The sequence below is a fragment of the Ursus maritimus genome, unplaced genomic scaffold (assembly GCF_017311325.1).
Source record: "Ursus maritimus isolate PB19 unplaced genomic scaffold, ASM1731132v1 scaffold_1, whole genome shotgun sequence".
NCBI classification, from domain to species: Eukaryota; Metazoa; Chordata; class Mammalia; order Carnivora; family Ursidae; genus Ursus; species Ursus maritimus.
In genome coordinates this window covers 61317962-61334787 of record NW_024423343.1, presented here as the reverse complement: position 1 = coordinate 61334787, position 16826 = coordinate 61317962, and the positions used below count along the sequence as shown (strand labels likewise).

Below are 16826 nucleotides of genomic sequence, written 5' to 3'. Positions count from 1 at the left end.
TGCCTTATTTCTAGGGACTTTGAATGGAGCCTGCATACCTAGGGCAGATGAATAGAGCTTGCCCGCCCCGGGCAGCTCTGAAGTGTGTCACTGGGCTCTCCTGATGCTTGCAGTCCGGCAAATGGCCACCGCAAGGCAACAGGCCATGAGCTGGAAATCTAAGGATTGACAACTGGGTGCAGAGAAAGCAATAAATGATAAGTTGCTGATAGTTGATTTCTAGTTCTGTTTACCCTTTTGAGTCATAATAAACAAAAAGGTGAGGGTGAACATAGGAAAATCCTTCTTAACTCCATAGATTATCCTCTTGGGCTGAGAGTGAGGGTTGAGTTGAGTTAGGCCCTGTGAGATGGTTAATGTGTGCCCTGCTCCCTGATGGACTTTTCTAGACATTTTCCAACTATAGTCATAGTTCTGTGGGTGTGGCCCTAATTGTTTGGTACCTGGCCCTGGGGGGATTTGGGACAGGGCAATAGTGACTCAGTGTGTGTGTGTGTGTGTGTGTGTGCGCGCGCACGCGTGCGTGTGTTAGATAAACAAGGTGGTTGGGGGTCTGAGCTCGGGATTGGTCAGTTTGCATATCAAAGTCACGCTTACAGGCCAATTGTTTGCTCTCTCCAGGAATAGCTAATGCTAAGAGGGGCTGTCCCTCCTCAGGCCTGAAAGGCCCCAACATGCCAAAACATCAGAAAATAAAGAAAATTTTAAAATGTGATAAATACAGCAGGCCAGGAGACTATACGTCCTCCATATCTACCCTGAACACCCACATTCTTGGGACACTTGACCACTTCAGGGCCTTCTCACGAGGTCACACAGTTTAGGACCCAGTATTCTGTCCTCAAGTATTCACAGAAGTCATTCTTGGCACCTCAGTCCAGCTCTCTTGACCCAGAGCAGTTCTTTGCTTTTTCAGGAAACAAACGGGATGAACGTTCTGGGCTGGGACTTCCTCCTCAGGGTGTTTGACAAGGACTGACGTACTCTAGGCCCTTTGAATACAGGCAGTCCAGGACACACCCAGCCTTGATTGTAGTTTCTTGAGCGCTGAAGGCTGGAGCACAGGTAAAAGGACAGAAGGAAGAACATTCCAATATGAGGGACCCACTGACAGATTGCTCGGTGAGTAGCTCCGTGTGGTTTGCGCCTGTGGGTGAGAGGGTGGCCTTATAGGGCTAAGTTTGCGTATTAAGAGTTTTAACTTAAGAAATTGGAGACATTCGGAGGACAAATGTGCAGATATTGGATGGGATACAAAAGTCTTGTGGTTTTGCTTTGGTTTGATTTAAAACCACCCTTTCTAGCAAATGCCAGGGCAAGTTAATTGTCATCTTTTATCCTCATATTGTTGGAAAAACTTCGAGTGGGTATAGCGTCCTATTTGCTCGCAGATGGTGGCTGTTTAGAAAACATTCTTAAGATGCATGTCAGCGGTGCCGACATGGTGTGTAGGGCGGCTGCACGAACACTCACAATCTGCAGCCGATTTGGGGCTCTGGGAATGAAGTTAGGGTAGAGGGTTGTGGCGTGTTCCCCCATATCATGTGGAGCCCAGAATTTCAAGGTCTGCACGTGGAAGGATGCGTCCCCACCACCACCCCCCTGCTCTGCCCGGCCTCCAGTGGTTCTCAGACTGGTCTCCCAACATGTTTGTCTAGTCCTGGGAGTGTTATCCAAAAGAAAAGATGGGTCAAAAGTCCAAAGATGGTGTGAGGTTGTTAACAGCAAGAGTAGAGATGAAATTTAGAAAATAAGGAGCAATTAAAACAAGGCGCGTGGGGGCGTATATACTCTGGACGTAAAATAATCAAGAGTCATCAGAGTGTTAGCTCGAGAAAGGGTGGCCAAAAACTAAGATCAGTGACATCAGAAGCAAAGGGTTGCATTCATCCCTCAAGTATTTTATCAAAAAAAACCCCAACAATAACAGACTGTGAAGAAGCAGATAAACAAGGGCTGCCATCAAGCCATAAAGAGGAAGAGCAACAGAGAAATTACTGGTTTCATTTTTGTTTATACAATGGACAAAGCACAGGTTTAGAGAAGGTGTAAATGGGACCCCACAAAACGAGTTCATGAATCAGATGAGCTTAATGAGATGAAGTCATAATGGCTAGAAATATTAATAATGACCCTGTAATAGGAGGTTCTGTCTACTTTTACTTTTTTAAATACAAAAGTAAATATGTGTCTAGTGTAAAACGAATTCCAACAATGTAGCTGTAAATAGATTCTAAGATGGAAAATTCTCCCCTTTAATTTCCTCCATCCCAAGCTTCTCTCCATTGGTAAGCACAGATAACTTTTTTAAAACAAGTCTTTTATTGTTCATGTATTTGCTGTTTATTTTTCTCTCTCTGCGTTTGCCCCCTTACCAAATATTAACCCCTCTCCTTTCTTCCCACGATACTTCGATGACGTTTTTCCGTAGGGGTGGTTGAGTGAGACAGGGATGGGGTAAATGGAGGCAAAAACTTGACACCGAGTCACCAAAGAAGAAAGTCACGACCACGTGAAGAGTGAGATGGAAGAGAGAGAAACCGGGACCAAGTTAAGTTAATGCAACAATAACACGAGCACGAACTAATAGCCTAATGTCCTTTTCAAAGGCTGCCTTCAGATCAGGATCTGGGAGACATGTTTCCTTCCGAGCAGCCCCCCAAGATAACCCGTCACCACTTGTGTGGGTCAGCTTCATGCTCCCTCCTTAACGTACTGAGGGGTTCTTTCCCCTCAGCTGAGCCATCTCCCCAAGGACTCCCAGCCTTGTCCACAACTTGAAGGTTATCTCTCTAGGCCCAGTGCCATCAAAGGTAGTCTGGGAGTCAAGAGGAGGCGGATATCCCTTCAGCCAACGTTTCTAAATCCTCTCAAGTCATGGAATCTTTATTTATTTGCAATTGTTTCATTTTCAAGGGCTCACGTTGATTTCCTGGTGCAGTTCTAGCTTGTGCTTGGGGAATAATGTTGTATGAAGATGAAGCTGCCGTTGGCAACAGAATAAAACAAAGGAACGGACTGCCGATGAATGCTTCGGAAACATGGGGGTGGTTTCGTGAGGAAGCCAAAGAGAACCCAAAGCTTTAGCCACCTGCAAAATGTCCCATTCCGTCCCTAGGGTTGCATGGAACACAATGAATTCATAAAGCCTTAGCTTAACTACAGTTTTTAAGCTGGTCTGCCCCAGTGGATCCATGTATGAAAATCCGTGGTTACGTGAAATTTAATGGGAAAAACGTGGCCTCTTTGTTTCTACTAATTTCTAACAGAAATTTAGAATTTACTTCAGAAGCACCTGGGTTAGCTCAGTCCGTTAAGCGTCTGCCTTCTGCTCAGGTCATGATCCCGGGGTCCTGGGATTGAGCCCCGGTGCTGGGTGTCGGGCTCCCTGCTCAGTGGTCCCCCCCTTGTGCCCCCCCATGCCCCACCTCATGCTCATGCTCTCTCTCTTAAATAATTTTAAAAAAACCTTTAGAATTTACTTTAATTCTGAATATAAGCAACAAACTTCAGTACTACCACAGTGTCTGCGATTTGTAACCCAAAAAAATCACAGATATTTTGATGTAATATTACAGTGGTTGCAATTATCTAGAAATATTGTTTATATTATGTGTGATTTAGAAATTTGAGTTATCCTCAAGACTTGTTATTTAGTATGTTAATTTAAAAACACGTATAATTTTTAAATGTTTTTATAAATATATATCAATTTAATGTTTCTTTTGTAATCCTGTTATTTTATCTAATGCATTTAAAAATATTCTGAGTGAAATATAGATTTTCCAACACAACCAAAGGAACCGTAATACAAAAAAGTATTTTAAAATCTCTTTTTAAGTTCATGCTCCAGTGACCAAGACAGGCTAATAGCTGGGCTATTCGACATCAAACAGCCTGGTCACTGTCTATGCTCAAATTATTAGTCGCCAGCGTAGCACAAAGATGGCCTAAATGTGTAGGCTTTTAACTCATCTTCAGAGTGTCAGAACTTATTTGAGGAAGATTTTTAAAGTTCTGTTTTTGCCAGCGACGTACTGTATGGTGACTCACATAACATAATAAGAAATTTAAAAAAATAAAGTTCTGTTTTTGAAAAGGAACAAAATTGGCTCTGGGCCTTAATGTCTTGATGCCTCTGAGTTTAACTTCTATACCTACAAAAAAGAAAGAAAAGAAAAGAAAAGAAAAGAAAAGAAAAGAAAAGAAAAGAAAAGAAAAGAAAAGAAAAGAAAAGAAAAATGTCAAGTGAAATAATTTTCAAATCCAAGTGCAAGGAAATAGACAGGAATCGAATTATCTCCAAATGAAATAATCCAATCCTTTTTCGTTAAAAGCAGCACCTTCCTATGAAATAATGCCATAGGAATCATGGGCAGATAACAAGCTGTAGCCGAGTTGATGTGTTTACTCACTCATACGGTAGCCAAGTAGGGACCTGTCAAAGCAGGCATTTGGGGCTCCACACAGTCTGTCCGTTCCCTTAGCGTTGCCAGCTGTTGAAGCAGTACCAGCCAGGCTGTGGGACGGCTCCTTGAACCCGGCTCACGTGCCAATCTGGGCTTCCCATCACAGTGGCTCAACCTGGGTCATGGGATGTTCACTTGCACTAAGACAGAGGATGCCATTATAATGGTCCATGGATTCTGAGGGATTCTGGTTCTTTGCAGAGAAAAGTTGGCAGGTTGGCTCTGACCGCATCGATGTCCTCTGGCCCACAGCATCCCTGAGACATGAGATATGCCATCCACATCTCACGGGCCTGTTTCCTCCTCTGTAAAGTAAGAAGAGGAAAGGATGGAGTAGACTATGTTCTTTAATGTTCTATATCTCATAACTTCTTTTTTTTTTTTTAAAGATTTTATTTATTTATTCGACAGAGATAGAGACAGCCAGCGAGAGAGGGAACACAAGCAGGGGGAGTGGGAGAGGAAGAAGCAGGCTCATAGCAGAGGAGACTGATGTGGGGCTCGATCCTATAACGCCAGGATCACGCCCTGAGCCGAAGGCAGACGCTTAACCGCTGTGCCACCCAGATGCCCCTATATCTCATAACTTCTGATGGCCTGTCGCAGGGATTCCAAATCTTACCTAGATAATCCCTTAGTTAGAGGAGCAGTGGTTTGAAATATTATCCCCCACGAATCAGGATTCACATGAAATCAGTAGCACAGTGCCCGTCATATGAAAGACATCAAAAGTTTACTTGATTAACTATAAGTGGAATATCATGGTTTATTTAATACTATGAGGATATCACTGTCCAAAAACTTTCCATACTGCCATCTCGAATAGAAAAGGGCTTTTCTGGAATAACTGGATTTAACCTTAATCATTCAAATTGTGGAAAATCAGAAAGAACAGCTAGTGCAGGGTTGATACAATGCATTTTATATTGTTGAGAAGTTATCTAATTATTCCATGTGCCCATTACTTTGCTCCATTTTTGGTGAGGACAACATTTATAAAATTGAATTTGTTTACAAATGTTGGGCAGAAATATTTTTTTAAAGACAAATGGGAAATGCCTGTGTGTACCAGTTTTCTTGGTGAAGGGTTTTTTAGGGGCTCGGAAATGTCCCAAATATTCCACCACTAGCCTGAACTCCCTTTATCAGGGAAAAAATACAGAACTTTTTTCCTAGTAACAAATGAGCCCAAGGAGAGACAGCATGTTAATAAAAATTCATATGGAAACGTAGGATCAATAGTAGGTTCTTTTCCTGGAATGAATATTTGGTAAGGGTGAAGTCTTTGAAAATTCAGTGGGTGGAGAAAGAACACCAAAAATTTACCTTTCATATGATTTTGACTAGAGAAAACACTTCTTGTGCTGGTTGATGACATTAGGAAGCCATTTGTACTGATCAAAACACTTGAAGGTAAATATTACTCTGAGTAAACTTAGTGTAATTATACTGATTAGCTATTTATAAATCTATTTATTTCTGATGGTTTCTCTAATTGATTGGCTCACCTAATATTTCTAATCACGGTTCTGCCCTTAACTAAGGAAGTTATTTTCAGCTCTTTGGCGCTTACCTATAAAATAAAGGGATTAGATAGACTTCGGTGGTTTTTAAGCTGTGCTGCATGAAATCCCTTCTGTGGCCTCTCTGGTGGATCAGAGTGAGCTGGGAAGAGAGATGGGAGAGCGAAGGGAGGGCCAAAGCAAGGTCAAGAGATTTCATCACCTTGAAGTAGACATGTTTCAAGGTTTTCTGATCACGTACACACATAAAGGACAAGATGGTCCTGGGTTCTGCTTTGATATTTATGCAAGTCTGCTTTTCACAGATTTTGTCTTTAAGTCTGAGTAGGTGGTACATGATGAAAGGCACAGAATTCCTGTTTCTAAAGAAGGGGTTATGCTGCACTAATGGAAGTATTCTTAGCAACTCTTTTATTTATCGATGTCACCTTTATCTCAGGGGAGATCAGGGTTTGTTGGGGAGTGTCTGGTACATTGCATATGGGGTCAAAGATAAAGACTCTCTCCATTGCTGTAATAAGAAGAACATCCTGCTGTCATGTGATCATGAAATTAACAACAACATAATGTATTGAGGTGCTTCCAGAGGGCGTGTGCCCGGGCATTGTGGAATTTGGTGAATGGGTTATAGGTGTACCTGAGACATGGATCTCGGCAGCCCTCAAATTGGCGGGATGTGGCTGGGGGTGGGCAGAGCTCACAGGCCAGTTTCCTCTGCCTCAAACAACTTTGTCCATTTACCACGCGTTATGCCAGTACAAATATAATCTTTTTTAAAATTATTTTATTCATTTTTTAAAGATTTATTTATTTGAGAGAGAGAGCGTGAGGGGGGAGGGGCAGAGGGAGAGAGAGAGAGAGTCTTAAGCAGACTCCACGCTGAGCATGGAGCCCAGGGATCTCAGGACCCTGAGATCACGACCTGAGCTGAAACCAAGAGTCGGATGCTTAATGGACTGAGCCACCCAGGTGCCCCCAAATATGATTTTCTAGGTGTGCCATGATGTGAAAATGTTAGGAAGTACCAGTCTGTTATATAACACGAAATCCTCTTCCAAAATATAAAACCAGCAGGCCCAGGGTCGGTTGAAGCATAAGCCGGGTTTTGCTGGAACAGCCTCTGCTTTCAAACAGCTGCGCTTGAGTGACTGGGGAAGGACAGCGCCTCTCTGCTTTCACACAGGATCTCCAACACCCCCCCCCCCAAATAGCTGAGTTTTGAATCAGTGGCTTAGAAACTTTCAGGGCTGTCTGGCCTCCTAGAACTAGTCCTCTGGAGCTAGTATTTTAAAAACATGCTTGGAGAGTTTTGATGGCCTGATAAATTTGGGAAATGCAGCAGCCCCTGCACCCCAGCACATGGAAAAATTCTCAACTGGTTCTGCTCATTTCCACCTTGGTTAGGGGCAAGATTTCCTCTCCAAGCCCCCATCCTCACACATGGGGTCTGAGGAACCCTGTTCTCTCCCAGGACTGCTGGATGCAGACTCCTCAGGGGACGGGGCTGGTGTGGGCCCATCCCCAAGACAGTTCAGCTCAGACTCCCTTTTCTGCGCTCCTGGCTCTGCTGGTGGTTCTTCTCACTTCCACTCTGCAGCCTCCAACATCCTCTAATCCATGCCTCTGCTTTGTCTTCTCCCAGCCCCAGGCCCAGCCTCAGAGTGTTTCTGAGCAGGAGAACTCGCTCTGCAAGCATGCATTCGAATCTTTCTCTCTTGCACACGGCCCCCTGGTGTTTTTGTTCGGTCTTTGTTTCTGCTTTGTGGTGGACTGGAGAGTGAAGCAGATAGGACATTACATAAAAAACTCACAATTTAATACTGTGAGATATTTCTAAACAAATCAAATAGAAAAGCTACAGGACTTATAAAGAAAATTGTAAAATTTTATTGAACATAAAATAAGATTTGAACACATGAAAAGGCTTACTATATCCTTGGATGGGAAGTCTAAACACCATAAAAAAGTCGATTTCCACAAATTGATACATATAGATGTGCATTGATAAATCTTCATATGGAAGAATAAATGCCCAAGTATAGCCAAAGAAATTATGAAAAGGAAAAACAGTTGTTTAAAGAGAAAGCAGAAGAAAAGTGTTAAATATCTCTGTAACTTAGGTAGTGAGTTCATAATGGGTATCATCATTATCTGTATCATTATTATTTTATGAAACATAAAAATGTTTCATATTTTAAAATAAAAAGTTAAAAGACTGTGTATGAGTTAGAACTATGTTCAGCCGCCCATTTTAAAATCCAAAAATGAGAGTGGCTTTTATAAACCCCTATTATTGTATTTCACACAGTAAGTCCAAAAATAGAGCACTGAGGGCATGTGTGGTGGCCCCCAGGGCCATCAGGGACCCAGGCTCTTTTTCTTTTTCTGCTCTACCACCTTAGCCCATGGCATCTATCCTCAAAATCACCTTATGGCATCGGCCATTGTTTCTTTTTTTTTTTTAATTTAAATTGGCTTTAATTAACATATAGTGTATTGTTAGTTTCAGAGGTACAATTCAGTGATTCATCAGTTGCATACAACACCCAGTGCTCACTACTTCAAGTGCCTTCATTAATGCCCATCACCCAGTTACCCCACCCCCTCACCCGCCTCCCCCCAGCAACCCTCAGTTTGTTTCCTATGGTTAGGAGTCTCTTATGGTTTGTCTCCCTCTCTGTTTTCACCTTATTTTATTTTTCCTTCCCTTCCCCTACGTTCATCCCTTTTGTTTCTTACATTCCATATATGAGTGAAATCATATGGTATGTGTCTTTCTCTGACTGACTTATTTCGCTTAGCATGATACCCTCTAGTTCCATTCACACTGTTGCAAATGGCAAGGCTTCACCCTTTCTGATGGCTCGGTAATGTTCCATTGTATCTATATACACCACATCTTCTTTACCCATTCATCTGTCGTTGGACATCTGGGCTCTTTCCATAGTTTGGCCATTGTGGACATTGCTGCTATGAACATTGGGGCAGCCATCGTTTCTAAGTTCAGGTGACAGGAAAGAGGAGGAAGGAAACTTCACTGAAACCCCACACAAAACTGTCACCCATGCTTCCTTGAGAAGCATTTAGTCACATAGCTTCACCTAAGGAAGAGACACTGAGAAATAACTTTATTCCAGGGGCATGTGCCCTGCTAAACATTTACCTATTTTCTTCTCATGATACCTCTGTGCGATTTGTGGGATGTTATTTGGTGGTGTGGGAAGAAAATAGAAGGGTTAGGGGGAACTTGGTGAGAATGTTTAGGCAACAGAGGAGCAAACAAAAAGCTAAACCGCTTTAAAATGCTGGCTCAAACTTTCCCATTGTGCCTCTAAGGGGAGGAAGGAGGTCTTATAATATCACTTCATTCATATGACAAGTTATTTTTATGGAAATGAAAATGGCTTGGTTGCCAAATAGTGATTTTGAGTCTCATGACTCAAGGAGAATCACTTCCTATGAGCCTCCGTGTAAACCTCACTATAGGTATGTTTTACCGACTCTGCAAAGAGCTTTAAAATTTGTAAATTGTTTGCTACAATTGTTTTCAGAAAATCATATTTCAGATGCCAATCCTTATTTCAGCTTTTAGGACAATCTGGACTATCTGGCCATCGTGGGCCACACTCCCCTGGTCCAGAGCAGTTGGGACACTGTCTCTCCAGCTCGCTCTCCCCACCCTGCTGCTCACTCATTCGGGCCCTGACAGGTGCCTGCAGTCAGATGATTTTGCAAACCTTGCTTTAGGAGTTAACAATGTCTTTGTGAAGAGCTTGCCTCCCTGACCACTGTCTTTGAGCCCAAGGCAGTTTCACTGAAGCCGTTTGCTACTCTTGTGCTCTCTCAAACCCCGCCCTGGCTTTCTGTGCTGAGTTCAGGGGGAACTGAAACCACCGCAGGAAGATAAGAGTGTGGCATCTATAGGACTGTGTTCTTCTATGCTAGGTAGCGGCTCTTCGCAGCCCTGAAGGTAGGGACCTGGTCAAGTCATTTCTTTAGGTCCTTTCCTCCTCCATGGCCCCGTGTCCTCTGTTGGCTACTCTGCTAGCACCATTCACCAGGTCCTCCCGTGACAACTGAAAGGTCACCTTGGCCCTGGGGATTCACAGATGTGAACCTGCCCGCTGCACAGCAGGTGCTGGTGGAATGGGAGCTCTCAACGCAGGGCCCCACCGAGCGCCCCTGGAGCGCGGGAGGAGGCGGGCTCATCAGCCGAGCGTGAAGAGCTACAGCCCGGCACTTCTTTCCTAAGAACTTTCATCCTCTTCGGTCAAATCTCATTTTATTTATTTATTTTTTTAAGATTTTGTTTATTTGAGGGGGGAGGGGCAGAAGGAGAAGCAGACTCCCCACTGAGCAGGGAGCCCGACTCAGAGCTGGATTCCAGGACCCCAGGATCATGACCTGAGCTGAAGGCAGACACTTAACCGACTGAGCCACCCAGGTGCCCCTAGAATCTCATTTTTAAAAATGCAGTGAGGTATCAAACCCCCAGATGGAAACCCTGAGGGAGGGCGTGTGGGACCATTGCACCACCTAACAGAGCTACTCTGCGTCAGGAAAGCTGCAGAATTCATTCCCGTACTCTCTCCATCGGAGCACTTGCAGTCTGTTGTCATCAGTGCCTACTTTTACAAACACAATTTTCAGAGTGACATTGTGGCGTTCTAAATCAAATGACAAAAACCTTCCCTTCGAAATCTTGTATCTGTAGGCTAAATTCATATAGAAATGAAGTTCCTAAAGGTTTATTCGTACATTTTTTAGAAGTTTGGCACAACAAAAATGTTCAACTCATCGTTACAATATTCTTATTACTAGAGTTAAAAGAGATGTAGAGGGAACAGGGCACATTTTACTAACAAGTTATTCACTTCCATCTCCAGATCTCAGCCCCCCAAAACATTCATTTTTATGCGTTTGGGGTTTGACACCCAGGAATATTATTTTGAAGCTTTTGGGGGAGGCAGAAAATGATTACTCAGTATACATATTTCAGAATGTACTTTAACCATCCCGGGAACAAAAGGATGACAGGAAGTCGGACCTCAAAATCGCCCTACTGCTGAGTCGTTGCCTGGGGAGAAACAGACAGACCAGCTTTGTTTTTGAAAAGTTCTCCAAGATATTTCATATCCAGGCAGAAGAAACTTAATCTTTATTTTAGTAACTCATTCAAAAGGTGTGCGTCCCCGCAGCTGCACGATCCTTTACAATGACTGTCGTCATTACGGAACATTGTGAATTTATTGGAGTTCTATCTTTGGAAGTGCTCATAACCCGTCTGTGCATCTTTTCTTTTTCAGTATAATAAAGCGTACAAGAACCTAAAGGAGTTTTCTCAAAACGGAGAGAATTTCTGCAAGCAGGTCACATCCATTCTTCAGCAAAGGTACAAGACGCGCGTTTGCAATAAACAGTTCCTCGTCGTTAGTTGCAGCTAGCGAGATGACTGGAGGAGTGATTACGAGCTGTCCTACTTTCCAGAGCTCAGTGTTATATTTTGGTACTTGAGAGACTGATTTGAAGAGTGACTCTCCTCTATTGCACATTTATCACTGGGTACCATAAAAATCAAGAAACAACAGGAAGTAATTCTGCTTGGGAGGGCTCAGTCAAGTCTCTTTTGATTCCTCAGACTGAGTTTATCACCCCCTCCTGAGGCCTCCCTCGTGCCTGTGTGTCTGCCTTTATTGTACTTCCCACGCTGATAGCACTTATGAGTTGGCTCTGTCTCCCCTACCAGGGCAGGGGCTCTGTCTTGCTCATCTTTGTGTCCTGAGCTTTGAGAGTCTGGGCTTTTGACTTCGTCAGTAAATGTCTGATGAATGAAAAGTGACCATTTTCAGGATCATCACCTTGTCTAAACGCTAGATGTGACCACGTGTCAAGTTGGTGACTGTGCAAAAATGAGCACCCTTAACTCAGTCAAAAAAGTTACAGAAGTTCCTGCTTAAAATTAGAGACCCCAAGGACTGAATTGGGCCATAAAGAGTCTTTAAGCCATTTCCCTATATCTAGACAGCTCTATAATAAACAACTCTAAAGAGACTTCCAGAAGAGATTGCATATTCTTTTAAGGTAACACTTTCAAATTTAAAATAATTGCATGTGTGGTATACATGGTCTGATTGCATCGTGCATTAGTAGGGCAAGAGCGAAGGAGAACGTTAGCTTTATCAGGAACCATACATGAGGCCCAGGAAAGATACAAGAAAGCTCACACAGTCATTTATTAAAAGAAAACAAAAAACAAAAACCCAAAACCGAAAAACAAAAATAGGTTTGTCAAATGAAGTCAAAAAGAAAAAAGTTTAGAGTAAGTTACTCCTAGAGCCAATTGCCTTGATTCTATGAGAGGAACAGGTAGGGCCAATCTGAGAGGGAATCTCTTCTGTAAGAAAATTTTTTTAGTCTCAAAAGAAATTATTGAAAATATGACCAGTTAGCTATTATACAAATTCAACCCATTACCTATATTAGAAAGCACGGCCCTCCTGCAGGTCAGGAAGCATCTGTATATGTTAGCCACGCAGGTGACCTGGACTAGGGTCATCTGGGCCTTGATTATTTTGGTGTACCCGTGTTCAAAGGTAGTGCCCAGGAGAGACCTATGAAGACAGAAGGCAGGTGGGAAATAATGTCTGGCAAACAGACTCAAGGACGAACAGAATGAATTTCGGGGAATCACTGCTCCAGAACTGCCTTACTGTGGTTCTCTTGTCCAGGTCACTCCAGCACCTGCACCCTGCCACAGACCTACCTCTTTTATCTACGACCCGAGCCTTCATTTCTCACCCGTGTCTCTCGTGACGTAGCTTCCTCGGGCTGCCATCCTTCCTAGACGTCATGCACAAAGCCTTCCACCCACGCGTTCTAGGGCCGCGGACAAGCTCCAGTGGAGGAAACCACTTGGGTAGCTAAGAATATTTCTCTCCATGGTTTTACCTTCTTATGGAGCAGAATTTAGATTGAAGGTCTAAAGAACACTACTGGTTAGCAAAATTACATGCACTCTTCTGGGATTATGCCTAGCATGAATACAAAAGGGGAATCTAATATTTTACCTCTACCAACAAAATTATGCTAGATATTAGGTCATTTACGCAATGGATGCTTTCCTAGACATTTTGTAAAGCTAATTAATTAATTAATCCGTTAACTTTAAATTTTAGGTGGTTGATGTACAGTGCAATATTGGTTTCAGGAGTGGAATTCAGGGATTCGTCACTTACATGTAACAGCCAGGGCTCATGACAATCCCCCTCACCCATCTCGCCCATCCCCCACCCACCTCCCTCCATCAACCCTCAGTATGTTCTCTTAATCCTCGTAAAGAGTCTCTTATGGCTTGTTTCCCTCTCTCCTTTTTCTCTTTTCCCCCTCCCCATATGTTCATCTCTTTTCTTTTGTAAAGCTGATCTTATACAGTTAAATAATTTCTCCTTAACCAACATGCCACTTGAGTTGCTTTGTATTCATTCCTGATAAATGTCTCCTCACACATGAACTTCAGGCTCTCCTTCCTTGGCTCTGGGGTTAGATCATGTAGGTAACTTGAGGGATGCTCGTCCACACTAAGAGTAGGTATTTGGGGAGGACTGTTTTCTAATGGACACAAACCCTCTATTGATCTATGAATATGTAACACATTGTGTTTTTCCATCTATGTTTCTATGTGCTAGCTGGCAAATACAGAGGCCACTTCGCTTGCCGAGATTGGGTTATTTCTCTCCCATGGGAAGTGATTCTGAAGTCACTACCTCTTCCTACAAGGTGTTTGAATTGAGTTAACATAATAACCGTATCAACAGGAGGGGTGGTCACAGTATAGCTGGTACTATACTTCCCTTACTCTTTCTATTCTGAGGAATCAGTACTTATTACCCTAGATATACAAAAGATAAAAGGCTGTTGCCCGTCAGCTATCCAGACATGCGTACTGGGCATATTTTCCTCTTAGCTGGGTAGACTTACTACATATAAGTCAATGATGCCTTTCCCTTGTATTAGAAAAGCCAGTACCTGGAAAGACAGTACTCTATAAAAACTATCCTGTTACTTAGAGTGTAGACAAGTAATGAGAAACCCCACCAGACAAGTAGATGGTACTCTTGGAATACGGATAGTAGGCATTGCCATTGCAGGTAATGACATTGAAAGTTTTGAAGACAAATCCAGTGGCCAGCGTAATAAAAGACATCGTGAGGGAGCGTATGGGGCTTCTTCGAACTAAGCATATCAGTCCCATAAAATACATTCAGCAAATACTTGTAGAGTGAATGAATAAATAAAGGAAAGATAGTTCTACTTACTAGAACAAGGTCTGTCCCGTCCTTGGACCCTAACAGTTCAGACACGGGGCTTGCGAATCCATGGGAATGTGGTTCTGCGGGGCAGTTCCATTAGCACGTGGCTACAGGAGACAGTGTCACAATCAAGCTTCAAGCCCAGATAGTGCTGCATCGCCAAGCTCAGCTGCCTACCAATTTGTTCTAATTGGTGCTGATGGAAAAGTGCAGTTGGTATTGAAACATCATTTTGCTGGGAAATTCTGCAATTCATGGTCATGCTCAGCTTCCTCTATCCAATTAGTGGCTTCGCTTTCCCTTTGTAGTAGCAGCTCCGATTTAGCCAGAAACACACAGCAGCTCCTAAGACGCCTGATGTCAAAGTCATCGGGTTCACTTTAGCACAATCACAGATCAGATTTAAAGGACAAAGACACATGCCCAGAAACTTTATGAAGGTTTGGTCCCCTGCACCCTCATTGCTAGGCTTTAAATGCGCTTTCATGGGAAAATCAATTGTTCCTCCGTAAGGAAGCTTAAGATCAGATTTTCAAAGGGCAAGTACCGCTGCTCTGGACATTAAAAAAATAAATAAATAAAAAGGAAGAAAAGAATAAAACAAAGAAGGAAGTGTGGTTGGTCATCGTTCCACCCATAATTCATTGCGGATGCTGTCAACATAGGAATGAATGATTGAAACGAAAACGTTGATAAATCCTAACCTTTTCTACTCTACCCCCGCCTGGGTGATCTGAACTCCACAGCTTCAGCTCTTCTTTGCATATTGAAGACTCGCACGTGTGTATTACTAGGCAATATGTCTTATCTGTGCTCCAAGCCATATATCCAACACTCTGGACATGTCCACCTGGATATCCCATAGGACCACAAAGTCAACCTCTCCTAAACAGTTTCTCAGCTTTTCCCCAAAGCTGGTACTGCTGGACGTTTTACCATGGTGACTGGGACCTCTGCCCACGCAATCAAGCCCAACACCTGGGAGCCATCCATGACCCCTTCTTCTATCTCACCTCATGACCAAGTCTTCATGTTTCTCTCTTTTAAACGCCTTTCATACCTACAGCTTTCTTCTCATTTCATGGCCTCTGCCATTGTTCTGGGGAAAAAATCTCTTAACCTGTTCTTCCGTCTAGAAGTACAGTCTGGAAGTTGTGTAGTTTGTACACTGCACAGAGGCACCTGGCTGAGGGGCTGAGTGAAGGCAGAAATCTAACCCACTCTCCACCCTCGAGCCTTGCATGCTGGCTCCAAGCTGTGTCTTTTCAGGGGATCCCCTTTTTCTAATCCAAGCGAGGTTATCTCGACTAGGGTGCTGGAGAGGGCCCTGTCCTAGTCTCTTTAATGCATCTTCCAGTCTGTGGCTGTGACCCTGTTTCAGACTTTCACGAGCTTTAGTGTAAAATTTAGCCCTCACAGTATTTTATAAAAGGACCTTGGAGGTCCGGACCCTGGCTTCTTATCCAGCTTGTCTCTCTCCATCTACCCATGAGCCCCACCCCTCTGTGTCTGTTGAATCACTGGCAGTCACTGCCCCCCTTCATGCATCCTCGCCACCCCTCCTGCCAATTCCCACCCACCATCATGGGTCTGTGAGTTTGTGCTTGCCGTATCCTCTGTGAGGCAGACACTTCTTCACCTTGGTTACCAGTCTCCACTCAATGCATCGTCCAGATTTGGATATCCCACTCGTGGGAGCCTTCCTTGACTCCAGTTCCATCTCAAAATGGTAGCTGTCAGAGATGCATAGAACTCGTGCTTACCTCTGCTCTAGATCCTACTATACGGCTATAGTCTGTTCACCTGCCTGTCTCCTGCACTGGAGGCCGAACTCTTGAGAGTGTATCCCATGTGACCAGCAGAGAGCCTGGCACAGAGCAGGCATGCAATAGATGTTCGCTGAGCGAATGGATGTGTTAATGTAGGAATGACTTCAGGCACTCAGAACTTTCAAGTTAGGGTACTTCTGAGGAGCAGTAAATTAGTGTGTCAGAGAAATTGACTTCTATGGTATATAGAATATTATTTTGAGCAAAAGCTAGAAAAGAATGACAAAACCACGGAAGACACCATTCATCCTGCACAATCTTCAGATCGGGCACTGTGTTAGATGTGTCTTATCCTTGGTCTCTTTTACTTTTTTAATTCTCACAACCCATTGCAGTGTGAATGTACTCTCGTCCATTCCTAATATACAGACGGGGATATGGGAAAGAAGATACATTTTGATTTCTACCCAGCTCAACGCAGGCTTGGTGTGAGGGCATCTGTCAACTGAGCAGGCCGTTTGGGGCACCGCCAACTGTGGGTGTTCTGACACATTCAAGGGCCCTGGTACAGCTCCCTTCAGAGTCTTCATGTCCTCTATGGGAAGGGACATCAGCAGCCATTAAGCCCAGTACCTTTTAAACCTGGTAACACAGAGGTCTGTGGGAGTCCTCAGGGGCCGCTTCAGGGAGTGAGGAGAAGTCAGATGGGCTCCCTTGTCCCTCCCACTCCCAGGATATCAGAATATAGCATTTCTA

General features: G+C 43.6%; 1 protein-coding gene across 4 annotated transcripts in view; it reads left to right on the top strand.

The window, feature by feature from the left end:
- The first annotated feature begins 1031 nt into the window (after nt 1-1031).
- Nucleotides 1032-16826, top strand: part of NOSTRIN (nitric oxide synthase trafficking) — a 55260-nt gene continuing 39465 nt past the window's right edge. For 3 of the 4 annotated variants that reach the window (XM_008687070.1, XM_008687068.1, XM_008687071.2), the window contains exons 1-2: nt 1032-1122; nt 11299-11384. In XM_008687070.1, the coding sequence (XP_008685292.1) occupies nt 1096-1122; nt 11299-11384 (113 nt within the window). In that variant the 5' untranslated portion in view covers nt 1032-1095. Of the gene's footprint in view, nt 1123-11298; nt 11385-16826 lie in introns of those variants that run through there. The other variant, XM_008687069.2, reaches the window with a different exon arrangement.